General features: G+C 32.6%; 2 protein-coding genes and 1 long non-coding RNA gene across 3 annotated transcripts; 2 read left to right on the top strand and 1 right to left on the bottom strand.

Annotated features, from left to right (window-relative positions):
• The first annotated feature begins 2,085 nt into the window (after positions 1–2,085).
• Positions 2,086–5,975, top strand: LOC145042568 (putative disease resistance RPP13-like protein 1). Its single transcript, XM_078991017.1, has one exon. The coding sequence runs from the start codon at positions 2,171–2,173 to the stop codon at positions 5,792–5,794; it is 3,624 nt and encodes a 1,207-aa protein (XP_078847143.1). The 5' UTR covers positions 2,086–2,170; the 3' UTR covers positions 5,795–5,975.
• Positions 5,976–9,200: 3,225 nt separating this feature from the next.
• LOC145042561 (uncharacterized) lies at positions 9,201–12,178 on the top strand. The gene is made up of 4 exons (XR_013680688.1): positions 9,201–9,387; positions 9,807–10,232; positions 10,530–10,618; positions 12,000–12,178. It is a non-coding gene; the product is annotated as an uncharacterized LOC145042561 (long non-coding RNA).
• A 2,273-nt stretch (positions 12,179–14,451) lies between these two features.
• Positions 14,452–22,089, bottom strand: LOC145042550 (ubiquitin carboxyl-terminal hydrolase 24-like). Its single transcript, XM_078990999.1, has 7 exons — positions 21,730–22,089; positions 20,707–21,225; positions 19,583–19,764; positions 18,125–18,375; positions 17,167–17,309; positions 16,106–16,282; positions 14,452–14,963 (listed from the first exon to the last, which is right to left on the bottom strand). The coding sequence occupies exons 1-7, from the start codon at positions 21,745–21,747 to the stop codon at positions 14,775–14,777; spliced, it is 1,479 nt and encodes a 492-aa protein (XP_078847125.1). The 5' UTR covers positions 21,748–22,089; the 3' UTR covers positions 14,452–14,774.
• Positions 22,090–23,137: the final 1,048 nt, after the last annotated feature.

Here is a 23,137-nt window from a genome sequence, read left to right as displayed (position 1 = left end):
ATATATAACCGAAAAATGGTTTTAAAAAAACCGATTGAACCAGTCGTTTTGTAAAAACCGTTTTTTTTTTTTTTTTTTTTTTTTTTTTTTTTTTGTTGTTGTTGTTTAGATACATAACAAAATCGTTGTTAAGTTGTTTTTAATACACATAACCGAAAAACCGGTTTTAGAGCTTGCAAACAAAAAGAATTTATATATTTTTTTATGTCATGAGTAGTGTTAAATATTATTATTTCAAAGTCATAAAAGAATATATTTTACAAAAACATATTTTTTTCGGTTATGTGTATTAAAAACAACTTAACAACGATTTTGTTATGTATCTAAACAACAACAACAACAAAAAAAAAAAAAAAAAAAAAAAAAAAAAAAAAAAAAAAAAAAAAAAGGTTTTTACAAAACGATTGGTTCAATCGGTTTTTTTAAAACCATTTTTCGGTTATATGTATTTAATAAAGATGATATACATATTTTAAATAAAATGAAATATGTATGTTAAATAAGATCAAATACGTATTTGAGAACTAGCGACCCAAAAAAATTTATATATACATAAAAAATATAGTATTAATTATTATTATTTACGTAAAATAAATACATAAAAAATATATTTACGTAAAATAAATACATAAAAATTGTTTGTAAAAATATATTTACGTAAAATAAATACATAAAAAATATAGTATTAATTATTATTATTTCAAAGAATATATTTTATGAAAACATATTTTTTATACGAAAATGTATATTTTAAAGACATAAAAAATATATTTTACATAAAATAAATACATAAAAATTGTTTGTAAAAATATATATTTTTTTATAATACGACTAAAATACATTTAGTTTTATTAAAAAAAAAATAGGTAAAAAAATGTTTTTTTAATTTATTTATTATTTAAATATTAACGGTTTCATTATTATATATATTAGCTTTAGGAACAAATAACCAACTGAGCATTCAGCTCAACTGGTTAACGCTTTGGCAATAAAGGGAGTTGGAGGTTGGCAATAAAGGGAGTTGGAGGTCGTGAGTTTGAACCTTCCCTCTTTTTTTCAGCAAATTAATTCATTTTTTCAAAAAAAATTCAAAAATGGTCCCTATGGTTTATTAAATGTCACGAATTCAGTCCCTTTATACTTGAAAAGACGAAAATGCCCTTACAGATTCAGTCCCTAACGGCGTTTTACTAACTTACTAACGGTGTTAGTAAAAAGGGCCAACTTTGCAAATTTTACAAACCACAAGGACCATTTGCATCAAAAAAAATTAGCAGGGACTGCCTTTGTGACTTTTAGCAAACCACAGGGACCATTTTTGTAATTTTGTCTTATCTCAAAATGAACACCAAGCCAAATAAAATAAATTAAGGTTTGGACTCAACCTTAGAAAAAATATATAGGAACCATTTTTTGCAGTTTTGTCTTTCGAAAATTTAACATGGGATGTCTTCTCAAGAACAAGAGTAGCACCTACTTCATCTTCATTCTTATAACACAACCCTACCCAACCCTAAAACCTCCCCTTGACTGCCATTGCGATCAAACAAGAGAGAAGGTTAAGAGGGAAACCCCAAAAATGATGAAATCGGGATAGAGAGAGGACGTCGGGAAGGAAAGAAGTGTTGTCGGAAAATGGTTGTGGCTGGTTGGAAATTGATCGTCAGAATCTTTGGCGAGAGAAGGGAGGAAGAGGTGGTGATTTTGCTTGACATCCTTGGTCGGTAACTATTTCTTCATCTACCTTTTTTTTCTTTTCTCATTAAAGCACCAAACACCACCACCACAAACCACTGCCGTCGCCAGTGGTGGTGGCTGCCGGAGGACCACCGTGGCACCACCTTGTTATGAATAACACAAAGGAAAATGATTTTATATATATATATATATATATATATATATATATATATATATATATATACTGTTTAAGTTGACGGTCCAGGGAGGCATGGAAGGATCAAAATTACAAATCAGTTCCTTTTTGGACAAAACCCGACAAGAATCTAAACATAAGGACCAAATCTTTAATTGTGGCACATTATAAAATGCATAAATCAGCTTTGCAGAGTACTCGGTCAACCTTGCTTCTACAAAATTTCATTATTTCATCTTTTGAAATCAAAACCTTCAGCAAAAAACGATATTTCCTTTTTCCTAATTCCAAATTCGAATGGCTGAAATCGCTGTTACTGCCATCATCACTGTGCTGTGTGAGAAGCTGATCTCTGGTGACCTGATGAAGCTGGCTCGATCTGAAGAAATCGATTCTCAGCTGAACAAATGGAAGAAAACCTTACCCCTGATCCAAGCCGTGCTTGGTGATGCAACCCAGAAACACATAACAGACAGAGCTGTTCGATTGTGGGTGAACGATCTCCAGGACTTGGCTTACGATATAGACGATGTACTCGATGATTTGGCCACCGAAGCTCTGCGACGCAAGTTGAATCAAGAAGCTCAAGCCAGCTCCAGTAGTAGTAAGGTATTGAAGCTCGTCCCAAATTGCTGTACTAATTTCACTCCTCGCAACTTCATGTATGGTCGGAAGATGAGTTCAAAGCTAGATGAGATCACTGCCAAATTGCGTGATCTTGTTGACCAGAAAAATGATTTGGGTTTGAATGTAAATGTTGAAAGGTCAAATATAAGAGAGAGACAGTTGGAGCAAACTTCACTGGTTGATGAGTCCAAAATCATGGGTCGGGAAGGGGATAAAGAGGCCTTGATGGGGAAATTGTTGGGAAATGAAGGATGTGACCAGAATGTGAGCATAGTGTCGATAGTTGGAATGGGTGGGATAGGCAAAACCACTCTTGCCAAACTCTTATACAACGAGGAGAAAGTGAAGGATCACTTTGAACTCATGGCATGGGTTTGTGTTTCTGAAGAGTTTGATGTATTTAACATTAGCAAGGCAATCTTCCAAGCAGTAACCGGTAAAAACGAAGACTTTGCTAATCTCAATCTGCTTCACGTTGCCTTCAAAGAAAAACTTTCGAAGAAGAGGTTCTTACTTGTTCTAGACGATGTGTGGAACGAAGACCACAGTAAGTGGGAACTTCTTCAAAGCCCTCTTCTTGTAGGGGCACCTGGAAGTAAAGTTATTGTCACAACAAGGAGTACCAAGGTTGCATTGGTGATGGACTCGGAACTATCTTATGGTCTAGACGTTTTGTCAAGTGAAGATGCACTGTCATTATTTGCTCAACATGCTTTAGGTGAAAAAAACTTTGACAAACATCCAACACTTAAGTTGCTTGGTGAAGGTATTGTAAAAAAATGTGGTAGATTACCATTGGCTTTGAAAGCACTTGGGAGGGTTTTGAAGACTGATAGAAATAGTGATGAATGGGAGAAATTGTTGAAGAGTGAGGTATGGAATATAAAGGATGCAAGAGGGATTCTTCCGGCTCTTAAACTAAGCTACTATCATCTTCCTCCACATTTGAAACTGTTGTTTGCATACTCCTCCTTGTTTCCCAAGGACTATGTATTTGTCAAGAATAAATTAGTCCTGCTCTGGATGGGAGAAGGATTTTTGTCCCAATCAAAGTCAATGGAGAGTTTAGGTCATCAGTATTTTGAAGAGCTACAGTCAAGGTCCTTTTTTCAACATTCAACGAATGATGAGTTACTTTATACAATGCATGACCTGATAAACGACTTGGCCACAAGTGTTGCAGGAGAGTTTTTCTGTAGATTGGATGGTGAGATGAATGTATCCGACAGGAATGAAAATTTTGAGAAGTTCCGTCACTTTTCACTAATAGGTCCACAATTTGGATCATATGGAAATTTTAATGAATTACAAAGAGCTAAACGCTTGCGAACGTTCTTACCATTGCCAGGTGGTTGGTTAGACAGTGGTCATGTTGAATTACTTCACAAACTACAGTTCCTAAGGGTGCTAAGACTAATTCGAATCACAGAGGTGCCACAATCGATTGGTAGTCTCAAGCATCTTCGGTATCTTAATTTTTCTTATAGTGGAATCACATGCTTACCAGACCAAGTGGGTGACCTGTATAATCTACAGAGCTTGTTGCTTCAAAATTGTTTTATGTTATCTAGCTTACCAGTAAGTTTTGCAAAGTTAATAAACCTACGACATCTTGACATAAGTGATACTCCGAAATTGAACAAGATGCCCTTAGGTATTGGTGGGTTGACAAGTCTACAAACTCTACCCAAGGTCACTGTTAAAGAAGCTAACGGGTTCAAAATATCTGATCTTAAGGAATTATCGGATCTTCAAGGCCGGCTTTCCATTATTGGGCTGGAGAAAGTGATAGATCCAATACAAGCAAAGGATGCCAAGTTATATCAAAAGAAGGGTCTTGAAGTTTTGGAGATGGAATGGAGTGATAATGTGTTAGATGATTCTCGGGATGAGACGATTGAATATGAAGTACTTGAAGAACTAAGGCCTCCTCCTAAGTTAAAAATCCTCAAGATTTTGAATAACAAGGGAACGAGATTTCCTAGTTGGGTCGGGGATCCCACGTTTGATCACTTAACAGAGCTTACGTTATCTGGGTGTAGAAGTACATATTTAAGAGTTGGACATCTGAAGTCTCTTAAGAAATTGGTTGTTGAAAGCATGAATGAGGTGAAGACTGTGGGTTTTGAGTTACTTGCAACTACTAATTTGAATCTTGGGATTGCATTTCCATCTCTTGAAGTTCTGAAGTTTTATGATATGCAAGGTTGGCAGAGATGGTCAATTAATAGTGGCAATGAACATGGAACTCCTAGTTCTTTTCCTCGTCTTCATGAGATCTCTTTAATAAGTTGTCCACAACTATCTCAAGTGTCAATCAGATTGATACCTTCACTTCGGTTTTTACGTATAGAAGAATGTTCCGAAGCGGTGTTAAGAAACATGGTTGGTTTGTCCTCGTCACTTGTTGAACTAAAAATGGTGAATGTTATAGGATTTACTCAACTACATGGAGAAGATTTAATGCATCTTGGGGAAGTTAAACATCTATTTATTTATAGATGTGACGAATTGAGATACTTGTGGGAACAAGAATCCGAAGCATGCAAAAGTCTCTTGAGTTTACAGATCTTGGAAGTACGAGATTGTAAAAAGTTAGTTTCATCAACCGAGAACGAGGTTAATTTTGGGGTTAGAATGGGATCTCTTAAACAAGTGTTGTTTATTAACTGTGGCAAACTAGAGAATTACAATTGTCCAAATAGTGTTGGGAATTTAGTGATCAGGGATTGTGATTCACTGACATCTTTGACCTTCTCAGCAGTGCATGAGCACCTGTTTGGCCTTACATCTCTTGACATCCGTAATTGCAAGAATCTAAAGTCATTTCCTCATGAGTATTTTCAAAGTCTCGCATCTTTGGAAGAACTGGAGATACATGATTGTCCAAGTATTGATTACTCCTTTCCTTGTGGTTTGTGGCCTCCAAATTTATGCAAACTAACGATAGGATGCTTAAAAAAGCCAATGTCAGAGTGGGGCCCGCAGAATTTTCCAGCTACATTACTTGAACTATACTTGCATGGAAAAAATTCAGGAGTGGTTTCATTTGCAGTGGCAGAAGATGTGAAGACTAATACTATTACTACTCCATCATCATCATCATTATCATCTTTTCTTCTTCCACCATCTCTTGTTTCTCTAACACTTTGGAAGTTTACGGATGTGGAATCATTTTCAGAGGTCTTACAACACCTCCCGTGCCTTAAAAGACTTGATATTTTGTCATGCCCTAAGATTACAGATCTTAACACAACTTTCGACCAATCAAATTTGACAATAAGGGTGGTTTAGCAGAAAAGTAGGCCATCTCCTTTTTGATCACCCTATAATAAACATCACAAATTCTTTTTTTACTTTTGCCTAAATGTAATATTCCTTGTTAAGTAGAGTTTCAGCGTCTGTGTTTTTTGCTTTTTCAATACTTGTCCCAAAATATTATTAGCATTAATTTGAGACTTGTTGATTTGTTTGTTGATAAGATATTAAGATTATTGTTGTAAATACTTTTGCCTAAGTGCAGCAGCTGAATAGCTTTTCGGTTTTTTGAATTAATTTGCTTTTTCTTTTAATCAACAGCAGCGATTTTATAAACTAAAAGCCAGCAGGAAGCTGGAAAGAAATGCAAAGTAGAAAAAATAAAACTATATATAGTTACAAACAAAAAACAACAGCCCTATATTTTGATCTACCCAGCAAAAATCACCACGCCAAAACACACAAATTTCTAATAAAAATAAGCAAAACACAACTCATTACTCAAAAAGAAAAACACACTCTAGATTAGCCCCATACCCGATCTTTTATTTGTGGGCCTTGGAAGAAGTACCAGATTTCTAGAGGCTAAGTTTCATTTCTTTACATTGCAATATTTTTACCTTATTAACGCATTTTACTTTAAAAAAATTATCCAATTACAACACGGTAGACGGTACTTTCAATTTGTTTTTTAGTAACCCATTGTACTTTAAAAGTCTACCTGCCTATAGCATTGTATTTTCAATCTTTCTCGTTTTAAGACAGTGTACTTTCAAAAGTGTACCTACCTATAGTATTGTACATTCAGTTATTTCTTTATTAACACATTGTACTTTGAAAAGTTTACCCACATATGGCATTGAACATTAAGGATTTGTTTGTGACTTGACCTTTTGGTTATGAGATTGGAGAGGTATTACCCTTTGGATCTTAAATTCACCCACATGGAATACCTAAAGTCTTTTGATATTGAGAAGAGGGAAAGAGGGTCAATGTGCTCATGTGTATATTATGTTGTTCTAGAAAGATTTGCATAACTGTATTCTAAATACTCAAATGTGATGACGATTTTAAAGATTTTGTAGGTTATGGACTTAGAATCACGGTATGATTTTTATATAACTCGAGTCTCGACTACTTTGATGAAGATCTAACCACGTTCCATGGAGAGGTAGAACTGTTGGTTGAACATGATACGCTTAACAGTGAAAATGAATCCGATATTCTCATATATATATATATATATATATATATATATATATATATATATATATATATATATATTAAATCATTAGAATTACCATTATTACATAATAATAGAGGTTGATGGGTGCAGAGGAGGATCCGTTCTCTTTTGTAAATCCGATAAATATAGCCAAAAGGATACATAAAAAATATGTTCATATGCTAGTGGAAGCTTGATCTTTTTTCTATACTAGGGTAATAACCAAAATTATAATACTTTATATAATTGTTTCCTCGTTTATTTATCCAAATATGTTGATATTTCTCTTGTTCTGTATTTACATTTGTATATGTTATTTTGGTTAAGTGTATATCATTATCACTATCACTATATTGATTCATTATCAGAATTATCAGAATTTAAAAGTTCTATATTATATTCTCCTATTTGTTTTGCTAAGTTGCTTTTTTCGATATTTTTATTTTTGTTTGGGCATTTATTAGGTAGATGTTTAACATCACCACATATAAACCATTTACAATTGACAAAGTTGCAAAAATTGTCCCTGTGGTATGCATTTTTTTTAAGGTTTTAGTCCAAACCATGATTTTTTTGGGTTGGTGGTCCTTTTGAGTTAGTTTCATTGCGTTTTTTGTCCTCTGAATAGTAAAATGACTGTAATGCCTTTCTGATATATTTTGCTTTGTTTTTTCTATTTAATTTAATGTTTTATTAATTAAATCTCTCTCTCTCTCTCTCTTTCTCTCTCTTAACTTCATCTTCCCCAAACCCACATTTGACCTAAAAACACACTGTTTGGTTAAAATAACTGCAAAACAAATCTAGAAAAAAAAATTATCATTGATTCACCGCATCATAAACCAAATCTCCAAAATAAAAGACAAATTTAAACCTCTGGTTCATCCACCCTATCGATCTCCTTATTTTTCATCTTCTCCAACTCTGATATACCCAATCGGATCCCAAATTAGTTTCCTCATAATTTCATTTTGATCAATCAGACGAAACACATCTCCACTAAACACAACCCCTGGCACTGTTTCCTTACTTTTAGTCTCATCAACACCCCGCCACTTCTCATCATACACAACACAAGTCCTCTATGCGTAAGACCCTTGGAGATCCTCACCGGAAACCCAACGTGGAAAGAAAGACATGGGATCATTTGGTTTGATTTCTTGGTCAGAAATTTAAGCAAACACATCATGTGTACGAGTTACCTAACTAGTTCTACACAGAGCAACGATTACTATGGTGTAAGTGTAAACATTTGGATTGATTCCAGAAGTTTCATCTCACAGAATACCTTTCAGGTGATGCGCAAAGCTTGATGGAAGGACTTTCTTCATCGGATTTTTGATTATGGACTGTCTTGTTTGAGTTTGCATTCTTCTTGTTCTTCTATATGATGAAGATGAAGAAGGCTACCGGAAGAAGGGAAAGAACTAGGTGGTATGCGATACAGATTAGATATTTTTAATGAATTTTCTTTTAGTTTGATGAGAGAGAAAGAGAGACCCTTTTTATTTTTTTAATTATTAAAATAAATAAACTAGTATTAGATTTATGAAAGAAAAATAAAAAAATAAATATCCTAAAGGCATTACAATCATTTCACTATTCAAAAGGACCAAAAATGCAACAAAACTAGTTCAAAATGACCATTAATCCAAAAAAAAATCGTGGTTTGGACTAAAACCCCAAAAAAATACATACCACAAGGACCATTTTTGCAATTTTGTCTTTACAATTTCTTGTTTACATATCTATTTTTATTATAAGGTTTATTTCCTTTTCTATATGGGCTTGCTATGCCGCATAATCTTTCAAAGTTAGTTGGTCAATTATATAGTAAAACAACAAATTCTTATAGACATTTCAACCAAGAAGATATTAAATTAGTTAAAGTAATTAAAGAAACGGTTAGAAATATTAAATCATTAAAATTACCATTAGTCACGGAAGGTAAATTAGATTGTTTTTTAAAAACAATCAAATAAAGGTAAATGTTGAAAACTTTTTGTCGTATAGAATTATTGGTTCATGCTTTTAAAAGTTTTGTCGTATAGAATAATTACGCATCTTTTCACATCTTCATGTAACAATCAAATAATTTAGGAACGAATAATATGTCTTGTAAGTTGGTATCGTATCACTATGTAAGAATGATTGCTACGTTGCCATTTGTCTATATAAAAGGATAGAACCTATTTTAAAATCATGGAGCATTTATAATAAAAAACTTGTTATCAAATTTCTTCATGTCTCTCTAAATAATCTATTTCTGATTCTCTTAGCCTATCTCTTACATTCCTAGTTTTTTTCATACGCTTCATATTATGTCCTTTATAGTAAAGTATTAAAAAAAAAAGCTTTAGAAGCTGCTTCTGAACATACAACTTTGGTTGCTTCTCCTATCTTTGTAAGTTTACTTTTCTTGAATATTTACTTTCTTGTTCATATTTTGTTTATGGTTTAACAGTAACCCCCCCCCCCCCCCCCCAAAAAAAAAAAAAAAAAAAAAAAAAAAAAAAAAAAAAAAAACACAACAACTTCATACCTCCTTATTTGGCCATTTGTGAAAGATAAAATTGCACAATGGTCCCTGTGGTATGTCGAAAATTGTCACTTCGGTCCAAAAAGGTTTGGACTAACACCAAAGATCCAAAGTTTTCATTTTGTTGCGAGTTTGGTCCAATTTGTTTTGAATTTTTATAAAATGATGATTTTACCCTTTGTATTTTCATTATTTATTTATTTTTAAATTACAAAAACTAAAAAAGGAAAAAAAATCTATTTGTATTATCACCCCCACCCCATATTTTTCTTTCTCCCATTCAGAAAAAGGAAACACCACCAGATTCTGGTGGCTGCCGGAGCACCGTCGTCCGACCACTAAAACCACCGTCGATGTTGGAACGCTAGAACTATCCGGCGCCGACTTCCCTAGAGAAAAAAAAACTGAGATCTGAACCTCCATAGACCATCATTCTTCTTTCTTTCTGTTGCTACGATGGCCATCTCTCTCTCTCTCTTTCTCTCCCTTCTATTGTTATGAACCGTATGTCGGACCATCCAAATCACCACCGATGACGAAGATCTAAACATCTCGCCGCCTCGACGGAGATCTAGATTTGCTGGTTGTTCGACAAGAAAAAGAGAGAGAAAGAGGGTAAAAACAGATTTGAAAGCTTAGGGTTTCGTAAAACTAGAAGGGTGGCGGCGCTAGGGCTTTTGCTATATAGACACTGTAGCACCTGATTCTTGGTACGTATTCTTGTATTTAATCCTTTTTTTTATTTGTAATTTTGGCCTTGGACTCGGCGAGTCGAAGGACTGACTAGCCGAGTAGAAGCGGGATGAGACGTTGAGTTTAAGTTGCGGACTCGGCGAGTAGCCGCTGTCTGGACAAAACCCTAATCCAGGGGTTTGCACCATATTTAAACACTCTAACTCGGCCTCCCTTGTCCTTAACACTTCCAGAGAGCTGTTGAGCAAAACCCTAGCCCCCCCCCCCCCCCCCCCCATTGTTCTTGTGAGTGATTCTTGGCTTTGTGAATGAAGTTTGGAGCTTAGAAGAAGAAGGAGGAGGTTAAAGAGTGTGAGAAGGGGAAGTAGATCCGAAATCTACACTGTGAGAAGCTTCCATTCAGGTATAAAAGTTCCTACCTTGATCACTAGTTCATTAGATCCCCTTTTTTTCCCTAATTGATGGTTTTCAAGCCCTAAAACCTCAAACTCCATGTGGTTATGATCTATGTTTTGAAAGGACTTCAGATATGGGCCTTATGGACACCTTAGAAGTGTAAAGTCTTTGTGGTCGAAGTGATGGAGGTCCCTAATGAGTGTATGACCTCATAAAGAGCTTGGATTTTCCTTTTGGAGCTCATAGGGCCATGCATGCATGTAAAGTTTGCAACTTTACGTGATAAGCATACCCTAGGAGCTTAGATCTATGGTTTGGAACCGTTGCATGTCTTAGATTTGGTCTGTATGGGAAGAGGGTTGAAGGGACTCGGCGAGTTCCAAAGTGGACTCGGCGAGTTCTATGAAGGTGGTCTTAGACTCGACGAGTTGGATGAACAACTCGGCGAGTCCTTTGAAGATTGCTCGGAACTCGACGAGTTGTTCTTAAAACTCGGCGAGTCATATGAACTGTTACTGAGTTAAGAGGAGTTTAAGTGTAGAAGGCCCAACCCTTCGTAGCTGCACGCAGGATTAGCAATTTAACATGTAGCAATCGTCTCAGAAACCCAAATCCTCAAGATGGATGCTCTAGTGAGGATTTGGAAGCGAGTAGGAGATCTGCTCGGGGGACTCGACGAGTCGGATCGCGATTTGGTCTAATCGTCCCAAGTAGTGAGTTAAGGGTGACTCAGTGAGTGGGAAGAGGGACTTGATGAGTTAGTAGTAGGAGAGGGACTCGGCGAGTCCAGTCAACTGGAAGTTAACTTTGACCAAGGAGTTGACCTTGGACCAGGGGTAGGTCAGTCATTTGACCAAAGGGTATTTAAGAGTGACTAATCTATATTTATGGATTTATAGCCAGAGGATTGCCGGTGCAACAGTCAGTCGTCTAGCAAGCAGACCTTCAGCAACTACTTTTTGAGGTGAGTTACCTTCCGGTAGCGGTGAGTCTACGGCCACAATGTCGGCCCATCAGTAGGAGTTGTATGATTAGATGATTGTCTAGGTGATATTCATCTAGGTTTGCTACGACCTGATATGCTTACGTGCTAGTATGATATAATGTTATGTGCTAGTGATAGTAGGGGAGATAGTCCCCAGTATCCGGTCGAGAGGATTGAAGGGGAGACCAGCACCCAAATATGTTAGTCAGTATCCGGTCGAGAGGACCGAAGGGGAGACCAGCATCCAAATATGCTAGTCAGCATCTGGTCGAGAGGACCGAAGGGGTAGGTCGGGCACCCAGATATGCCTGACAATATATGTATGTTATGTGGTTTTATGGTATGTGGTACGATGGGGGAACTCACTAAGTTTCGTGCTTACAGTTTTCAGTTTTGGTTTCAGGTACCTCTTCATCGAAGGGGAAGGATCTGGCACGGTAGTGGCACATCATACACACACTGTTTTCCGCTTTACATACTTGTTCTGGGATTTGTACTATGATATTTGGTTGATTTAATATTTTGGTTTCAGACACGATGTATGTTATGAAATGGCTTGATCAGAAAATGTTTTATTTACAAGTGTTTTCCAAAGTATTGATTTAAAAACGAAACTTTTAGACGTGAAATTTGGGTCGTTACAGACACCTCGTCGGAGAAGAAGAAAGTCGAGTAGTTTGATGGTTCCGACGTCTGCAACTAGAGTTTTATTGAGCCACAAACGCCATCGTCATCGCCAATGACAAACAGATCGAAGTCATCATCAGATGAGAAGATAAAAGAAAAAAGCGGTGATGGTTCTGACGGAAAGCAAATAGAAAGAGGGAGAGATTGATTCCGGTTTCCGACAAATCTACATCGTCCTTAGGAGGGTTTCCTGTTCGCCGGAAAAACGATTTCTCAGATTTTGCAATTGATTTCTTGATTTCTGGCAAACCCAACTCAGTTCATCTATCTTCTCAGTTCGTCCTTCGCCCTTCACCCCTTTCTCAGATCTATGGCACCAGAAACCCTAGCCTCAAATATCGAAACCCGCTTCGTTGGAAGCCTCCATCGCCGGTGGTGGTGGCTGGTGGTGAAGGAGATGAGCAACTTTTTGTGTGAAACGAGAGAGAGAGAGAGAGAGAGAGAGAGAGAGAGAGAGAGAGAGAGAGTTTGCATTTTATTTTCTTTTTTTCGTTATAAAAATTATAAAAATAAAATAAAAAAGGACAATTTCTTTTTTTATTTTTCTTTTAATCAGAAAAAATATTTAAATAATAAAAAAACTGAAAAAGGAAAAAAACAAGGGAAAATTCGTCATTATGAAAAAGTTCATAGCAAATTGGACCAAACTCGCAACAAAATGAAAAGTTTGGACCTCTGATGCTAGTCCAAACATTTTTTTGACCAATGTGGCAGTTTTGAGCAAACCATCATTTGTGCAGTTTAGTCTTTGTAAAAATATATTTTTGTTGTATAGAATTATTGGTTCATGCTTTTAAGAGTTTTGTCGTATAGAATAATTACGCATCTTTTCACACATTTATGTAACAATCAAATAATTTATGAACGAATAATAAGTCTCGTAATTTAGTATCGTGTCACTATGCAAGAATGATTGTTACGCTATCATTTGTCTATATAAAGGTATATAACCTATTGTAAAATCATCGAACATTTATAATAAAAATCTTGTTATCAAATTTCTTCATGTCTCTTTAAATATTCTCTTTCTGATTCTCTTAGTGTATCTCTTACATTCCTAGTTCTTTTCATGCACTTCATATTATATCCCTTATAGTAAATTTTTTTTAAAAAAAAAAAAAAAAAAGTTGCTTTCTGAACATACAACTTTTATTGTTTCTCCTATCTTTGTAAGTTTACTTTTCTTGAATATTTATTTTCTTGTTCATTTTTTGTTTATGGTTTAACGGTATATCCGGAAAAAAAAAATTAAAAAAAAAAATAAAATAAGTCATACCTCCTTATTTGGCCATTTGTGAAAATATATTTTTGTCGTATTGAATTGTTGGTTCAAGCTTTTAGGAGTTTTGTCTTGTCACTATGTAAGAATGATTGCTACGCTATCCTTTGTCAATATAAAAGGATACAGCCTATCATAAAATCATTGAGCATTTATAACAAAAATCTTGTTATCAAATTTCTTCATGTCTATCTAAATAAATTTTTTTCGATTCTCTTAGCCTATCTCTTATATTCTTAGTTCTTTTTATACACTTCATATTATATCCGTTATAGTAAATAATAATAATATTAATAATAATAATAATAATGATAATAATAATAAACTTCAGAAGCTGTTTCTGCACATACAACTCTGGTTGCTTGTTCTATCTTTGTAAATTTGCTTCTCTTGAATATTTACTTTCTTGTTCATACTTGCTTCATGGTTTAACTGTAAACCCGGAAAAAACCGCCATACCCACCCTTATTTGGCCATTTGTGAAAATATATATTTGTCATATAGAATTATTGGTTCACGTTTTTAAGAGTTTTGTCGTATAGAATAATCATGCATCTTTTCACGCCTTTTATGTAACAATCAAATAATAATTTAGAAACCAATAATATGTCATGTAATTTGGTATAGTGTCAATATTTAAGAAGGATTGCTACGCTACCCTTTGTCTATATAAAGAATGATTTACAAATTGGTGATATGATTTACCTGATGAAAAATAAACTTCAATTAACCGAATTTATGGTTACTCTGTCTAGATTACTAAAAACTCTTGGCACTCATGTTTAAGTTTTGTTTCATTGTTATGAATTTTTTTTTTTATTTACCAAAAAACCGTTTCCTCATTTAAAAAGTGGATAAACTTTACTAAACAGCACCCAAACACAAGAAGAAAAAAAACTAAAATGTTTAAATAACACGTAAATAAATAATCTTCCAATAATTCAAACCTCTCAAGACATAGAAGAAACGAATATACATAAATACTCTACATACAAAATAAACACTAAACCTCACCCGCAAAACCATATTTGGCTCACCAATCAACTAAACTCAAATCATTATAATTTCTCAACAAACTTCCGGTGATGACATCACTTTCCGGCAACAATTTCCGGCGACCCTATAAGTTAAGGGCCATGATTAACATCAAACGTGTTACCTTGTTGCAACCGAGTGGCACTATGATTAGAAATGACGTTTATACCCCTCTCGTTATACTCTTTTGTAGAAAAGGATATAGGCTTGGTCATGTAAGACCTTGTTTGTAGGGATTGCAGTGACAGAAGCATCATCAAATCGGAACCATTGATCTTTTGGGTAAAAAGCATCCGCTGTGTAATGGCCCTTGGATGCTTCCCTTCCATGGTGTGTCACTGAGGAAATGAGGGTGTATTTGCGACCCTGGATATTTGTCATAAAAAAAAGTTAGATGCAAGAAATAGCAACGTACTTTCATGTATTTGATAATTGAAAGATAACATTATTCTAAATTCCCAATAAGAAAAAAAAATGAAGTTACAATGATGATCGAATTAGGTAAATTTTGTTAAGTATAGTGTCTTAATAAAAAAAGGGTTAATCATATAACAGAGCTTATATTTTGTGTTTTTTTTCCGGATTAAACCTAAACTTTATTTTTTCCTTGAAAGAGACCTTGCATTTTTTTTTGCATTTTTTCCGATATGGTTCTTTTAGTCATTATTTTCCAAAAAAAAAACTTGTAAAATGTGGGTTTTTTTGAGAAAAACTAAAAAATGTTGAGCGTTTATTTGGAAACAATTAGAAGGTTGAGGGGTTTTTTTTCGTAAAAAAAGACAGTTGAGGGTATTTTCAGAAAAAATTAAAAAAATAAAATAAAAGGTCTTTTTCAGGAAAATAAAAGTAAAATATGAGGTTTAATCCGGAAAAAAACACAAAATATAAGGTCTTTTATGAAATTAACCCATAAAAAATTGGGAATATATCAGGATGGAATTTTAAAATTACTAGATTATCCCTAGTTACCAGATTTGCCACAGATCGTTTTTAGAGAAATTGTCAGAAAAGCCCCAATATTTACGTAAAAGTTTCACTTTAGTCCCAAAAAAAATATTGAACATAAAAGTCCTGATTATTTCATTTTGGCTCAGAGTTAACAAAAAAGTCCTTTTTTTTCTTCTAACAGGAAATGACATAAAATCGTGTAGAATCAAATAATCGGGACTTTTATGATAATTTCCCTTGTTTTTAATGGTCTTTTATAATATATCATATAGTAATTATAAACAAGACATGTTAAGTAATAGTTAAATAACTATATTATATATATATAGATAATTTTTAAATAGCATTCAAAATAATATAATAAAAGTGAAAAACAATAAACAAAATACCTAAGTCCTAATCAATTAACAAATTATACCATATGAATGAATAACATTAATAATAAGACAAAAAACAAAACATCAACTGTATTTTCACTATTATCAATCTAGCCATTTTACCAATTTCTTTATGATACTTTTTGTCACCATTTTAATTAGTAGAAAAATAAAAAACATTACCTCTGTTGTTGGGGAAACAAGCAAATCACGACTCAATACCAATTCAAGTGGAAAACGAACAGATTTGTGTAGTTTTGTGCTTCCATTTGTTCCATAACCAAATCTCTTCAAATGCAATATCATTATCTTTGGAAGTGTCTGTAAGTTTACAGACTTTCTAGCTGTAACAACCCCTGCCTGAAACACAATATCCATATGATGTTAATTTATCAACAATTTAAGTCCTTTATGTAATAAGCCAGAAAGATAACACTCATAGCTCATGAGAGTTAAGGTATTGTTTTTTTTTGGTTTAATATCCTAAAAGGCCTTATATATATTTTGTTTTTTCCCAGATTAAACCTCAACTTTTTTTTTTGAAGGGTTAATCTCATAGAAAAAACCTTATATTTTGTGTTTTTACTGGATTAAACCTCAACTTTTTTTTTTTGAAGGGTTAATCTCATAGAAAAAACCTTATATTTTGTGTTTTTACCGGATCAAACCTCAACTTTATTTTTTTCCTGAAAGAAGACCTTGTACTTTTTTTCTGAAAAAAACCCTCAACTTTGTCTTTTTTTTTCGGAAAAAAAACCCTTCAATCTTCTAACTGTTTCCAAATAAATCCTCAACTTTTCAAGTTTTTCCCGAAAAACCCCACATTTTACAGCATTTTTCAGAAAAAAAATGACTAAAGGATCAAATCGGAAAAATGAAAAAACGCAAGGTCGTTTTCAGGAAAAAAATAAAGTTGAGGTTTAATCCTAAAAAAAAAAAAACACATTATATAAGGTCTTTTATAAGATTAACCCTTTTCTGAAAAATATTTTTTTTTTCCATTTTTTTTATATTCGACCTTTTAGCAGGTTTTTTCCAAAAAAAACTTGTTAAATGAGGGTTTTTTTGAAAAAAATAAAAATTTAAGTTGAGGGATTTTTCGGAAAAAAATAAAAGATTCGAGGGTTTTTTGGAAAATATATATATATATATATATATATATATATATATATAAGGTATTTTTCAGGAAAAAAATAAAGTTATTAAATAAGATTAAAGTGATGAAAGAAAACAAGAAATGATACCTTTCCAGATGTTGTTCTATATTCATCAAGTGTTTCAGGGATAGAATATAAACGAAGAGCATCTTCAATGGTGGCAACACCTTCATGAGAGATATCAAGATGGAGTAAAAGAAACGGTTGAACAGTGGCAGATGCTTTATTCCCTGTTAATAGAAAACGTTGTAGATGCTGACTCATAAAGTGAAATACCGAAAGTACCCTTGGTAATAGATAAACTTGACAAAACTTGTGGACAATAGTTTGCTTGTTAATATTTTGTAAAGATTGGTAACAGGTTATAACGTTCAAAAAATAACTTGGAAAAACTTGTGGACAACATTGTACTTTTTAAAAATCTAACCAAATTACAAATGTTTAAAACAATTTAATCCAAATATAAAGCAATTTTCAGATCTAGAACTGGGTAGATAGTTCAAAGTATAATGTCCTAATAAGAAAAAAATAAAAGTACCACGCTACAAGTGGTAGATTTTTTAAAAAAAACATTGCCTTAATAAGAAGCTTTATATTTGGTGTTTCTTGTAGCGTTGTACTTTTATTTTTAACAACCCAAAAGAGAAAGCTTATATTTTTAACAGCATTGTATTAGAAAAAAATAAAAGTGAAAGGAGATAATAAACTAATAAATGAAAGTACATTGGTGTTCTTTCCTTAAACTTTTTTAACAACCCAAAAGAGAAAGCTTATATTTTTTAACAACCCATTAATAAAATAAGTAAAATTTGTAGATGGGTTATTCATCATAACACATTAACATAATCTAGAAGTTTCTTTACACATTTACATCCAAATTCATTTGTAGTTTATAAAAATTTTAAAGATTGTTACGTAGTTTATTAACATGGTTGTAGACTGATTTTGTAAAAAACTAAATGGGTTTATACTTTATAACATATTACATATTCTTTTTAAAGATATTATCGCATTTATAAAAGAAACTTAGGAATAAAAAAGCTACCTCTTGCTTTGACAACACTTCTCAATTGGCCTCCAAAAATTGCACTAAGTTCTGAAGGAGCAAAGTTTTGTGTTCTTGTAACTGCAGATTTGTTCTTAGGGCCCACAGTTTCCCAATCATCATCTTCTACAGATGAAACAAGTGAAGATCCATTTCCATTTGCAGTTGATGAATATTGTCCTTCAAGTTTTAGTAATTCATCATGCATTTGATGCATAATGAAACTTAAAAACTCCTGTGCATCTTCTTGCCTAAAATGGAAATTCACTTTCATTATATATATATATATATATATATATATATATATATATATATATAGCAAGAATCTAATCAATTTACCAATCTATATGTAAATCGATAAAAAAAGGAAGATTCAGTGGTTAAATAAAATGAAAAGGAGAAAATACATTATGTTTTTCTGCATTTTGTAAAATCAGGTAAGCAGGAAAAATGGTTTTTTCAAAGGTTGAAAAAAGGTATAAGGTTTTAATCTCTATAAGTTATAGTTAAGTGGCTAGATAAATAAAAACATAGCGGAAATACATTGTGCTTTTCTTTAATTCTCCATCTTACTAATTTAAACTGTTAGCATATAAACACAAAGACCTGTAAAAAAAAGTTTAAAATTCACCATTGTAACCATTTATTCTATAAAAAAAAAAACCACATGCATCATAGTACACTATAACTGCTAAATTTTTACTTGAGCCACAAATTCAACAAGTTCACATTAGAAAAAATGATATGAAGAAATGATAAGATTAGGATTAAATGCAAGAAATGGAAACATACTTCAATTAACTTGTTTAATCTAAGGTTTTTTTGGGTTAATCTCATAAAAGAAATTATATTTTGTGTTTTTCCCAAAAAAAACCCTTGGTTTTTTCTTTTTTATCCGAAAAAAACCCTCAACTTTCTAACTGCTTCCAAATAAACCCTCCACTTTTTTATTTTTTCACGAAAAAACCCTCACATTTTACAACTATTTTGGAAAAAAAATGACTAAAAGCACCACAACAAAAAAAAATGAAAAAATACAAGGTCTTTTTCAAGCAACAAATAAATTTAAGGTTTAATACAGAAAAAACACAAAATATAACGTCTTTTATGAGATTAACCCTTTAATCTAACATATAAGTTATTATAACTTCCAATTTTTAATAGTACAAATAATGTACTTTGAAAAAACTACTCAATTATAGCAAATACCATTCAAATACAAAGCAATTTTCACTGATATAATTTTGTAGAGTGTCCCAATAAATAAAAAGACTAAAAGTACAATGTAACAATTAGGTTAACTTTTTGAAGTTCAATGCCTTAATAAAAAAAAGTAAACTAAAATTACAACACTCTAACAGAAAGAAATAGGAGTAGAATACAATCAAACAACAATACACAAATAAATAAATAAAAAAGTATGTTGATATTTCTTACATATATAAAATAAACACATACCTAGGCCTTCCTGAAATGCTATTAGGAACATCAGGAGTAAATTTCTTTAGAACAATTTCAAACATTGTAGGGCTGAAAGGTCTTCCAGTTTGCATATTGTTCATATCCTTTGAGATTGTGCCAGCTGGCATCTTGAATTCAGAAATAAATTCCATAAAAGCAGCTAATGTTGGATACCTAGTCTACATATAATAACACAAGATAATATTTTTTAGCTATACAATGTAGGGGTAATTGTGTATTTTTATGTAATTATCCACATTTTCATCGATTTATGGGACAAAGTGACTTTTTTAGATGAAATATGCAACCATGTTTCATTCCATACATGTTTATTTATGCAACAATCAATTTTTTTAACATTTTATGTAACAATGTCGAAATTTTTTTATAAACACATGCAACTAACTTGAATCATTTAACAATGGTTCAACATGTTAATTATGTTACAAGTAAATTAGTACATCTTTTGATTCTAAAGATGAAATATCAGTGTAAATTTTGTATAAAAAACACTTTTTTGCATAAAGTGGGAAAAGGTAATAGATTGTTGCATAAGTTTTCACTAAGTTAGCAAGTAAAGATTGCATCTTTTGGTTCTAAAATGAAAAATCATAGCATAATTTGGATTAAAGACTACTCTATTGCAAAAAATTGAAAGAAAGAAAAAAGGGTGAACATTAGTGCATGAATTTACACCTTTTTTCCAATTTATGCAAATGACACAAACTTTGCAACAACATCTACACATGATTAATAGGTTACCAGTTCAATAATGCATCTTTTGGTTCTAAAACAAAAACATATATTCGTATAAAAAAAACATTTGTTGCATAAAGAGGAAGAAGGTGAAACATTGTTGCATTAATTTTCACCTTCTCACCAACTTATGCAACAATCTTTCAAAAGGCTAAATTGGTTACAAGTAAAATACTGCATCTTTTGTCCCATATTTTGTACAAAAACCACTTTGTTGCATATATTAGGAAAGAGTCAAAACATTGTTGCATAAATAAACAATAAACACTACAATCTATCAATTGCATATCACAAAATATGTATCAACTATTAAAACAATTTAGACATTGAAATCTATTAAATGCACTTATATATCAATAGCAAACCTTGTGAATATTTCGAGTGTTTATCCCCTGAAAGAGCTGAATAACTGGAGAACAAGACAAAAGAGCTTGTAGTGTAGCATTGAGAAAGCACATGTTCCCTAAGTTTACTAATCCACGAGGTAATAAACATATCTCTGAATCCTTTAAGTGGCCATTAAAAGTGTTATTCAATGTTTCTTCTTTCACACCCACAAAGCTTTGGATTTGGTTTTGTACTACATAAGCAGGGGTGTTTTTGGAAGGTATGTTTGAAGAACAATGATTAATATTTTCAACGGGTTTTTGCTTCATGTTGCCATTGTTACCATGTTGCACTCCATTTTCTTTTGGGTGTACTAAAGCTTCTGGCTTTTGATTACTGATTGCTTCACCATTGAAACTACCAAAAGATATTCCACTTGATATCTTTAATGAATCAAGATCTAGGGTTTTGTTTTTCACAGGCTTTTCAGTGTTTTTGGAGGGCTTATTAAGCCATGATTTCACTTCATCTTCAGAGAATGATCCGAATAATAGTACCTTCAAAGTTAAAGAGAAAATTAAGAATTTTAACAACCAAAGATGCAGCAATTGGTTAGATGCATTAAAAATGAGGGTTTAAGTATTGGTCAATATACTCTTCCATCATCCCAGAATAAGGGAAAGTGTTTAGAAATCACTCTCTGTTTTCAAATTTAAATACGTGTTGATAAAAAAAACATCATGATAAACAACTACTATAGCAATTAATTGGGGCAACAAGTTAGTTAAATAGTCTCCCTTAAGAAAAAGTTTCGGTTAATAAGAAAAAGAATGCCTTTGAAGTTTGAAATTTCACTAAGGTTTGACTATAAATACACCTTTTGATATGGATGATGTAATACGCATAAGAACTTTCATCTGGGCAATCAAAATTGAGCAAAACATTCTAACTTCCATAAAATATCATCTAGCACAATTCACTATAGCTAAGCTTTCTCGAATCAGTTATAACAAGTAATACCCACATCACATATACTTCTAATGCGATAGATTGATGTTTACCTGTGGTTGATCAGCCATGATGTGATTCCGGTGTCAAATTCAAAGTGTTTTGCTTATGAATACGAGTACTATCAAAGACGTATGGAAGAACCCTATTGGAAAGAATCTAGAATTCAGTAGGATTTGAGTGGGAACGAGAGCACAGGTGTATGAAGAAACGTCAATGAGGGAAGACATGTAATTATAAGGTAAGAGAGAAGAGAACATTTAACAGAGGAAAAAGAGTGCGATCGCCGGCCTTGAAGGTGTCGGTGATGAGCCGAAAATCTGACCGATGAACGGCGCATCGACGGTGGGGAATAGAAGAGGCGGCCTGTGTTCCTCTGCTTATTATATGGTTTTTGTAGGTTTAGGTTTCCTCTTTTCTTTCCTTATTATTTCCTTCCTTTTTACTTCTTTCAATAATAGCTTTTTTGGTCCTTGTAGTTTTGCTACTTATATGATCTGCCTTTTATATATATATATATATATATATATATATATATATATATATATATATATATATATATATATATATATATATATATATATGGGAAAAGTGAATATACCCTTAAGGGTATATAAGCTTAGGTACCCAAAGTCACTATACTACATCGTTGTGTATCATATATATACATTGTAATTGTCCAATGTTCTTATAATTCAACTTCTAACTTGATTTACTTCCAAGATTTTTATCAATTTCACATTTATATTCATCTTACATAATTTTCATTTTCAACTATAATGTATATAACCTAGTAGGTGTTCGGCAAAAAGATGTGATGTAATAGGAAGATAATAATGAAATTTCGAAAATTTTGAAAGTAAATCAAGTCAAGGGTTGAAGTTTAAGAACATTATAATGAATATATTAAACAAAATGACGTATTATAATTAGTTTGGGTACCTAAGCTTATATACCCTTAAGGGTATATTCACTTTTCCCTATATATATATATATATATATATATATATATATATATATATATATATATATATATATATATATATATATAATAGAAGGCCCAAGGGTACAATATAGTTATGCCAAAATACAGTCATAGGATTATTTACAATAACAAATAATTTGATTTGATGTCAAGATGTCTCTATTATTGTTGTTTTATAAAAGCAAATGGTGAACGGGTGTAGAAATTTTCACCGTGAACTCATTAAGTTTTTGTCTTCTTCTTTTGTAACTTTTCCAATATCATATCTTCAACAGTGGAAAAAGCATCTTCGACAGTGAATTCGTCCATAATGTCATTATTATCATCAAGTGACTGAGATTCTCCTGCAAGACAATTATCATCATTGTCTGTAGATAACATGGAGCTATCTGACGGTTGTTTATTGATGTTTTGAAGCATGTCTTCTTTCATTTGATGGAAATAGGTCTTGATAATTTCATCTTTTGATGGCGAGG

This window comes from Lactuca saligna, chromosome 1, assembly GCF_052625555.1.
Source record: "Lactuca saligna cultivar CGN05327 chromosome 1, ASM5262555v1, whole genome shotgun sequence".
NCBI lineage: Eukaryota > Viridiplantae > Streptophyta > Magnoliopsida > Asterales > Asteraceae > Lactuca > Lactuca saligna.
The sequence above is the reverse complement of the archived record's forward strand: the minus strand, read 5'-3'. Positions and strand labels throughout refer to the sequence as shown.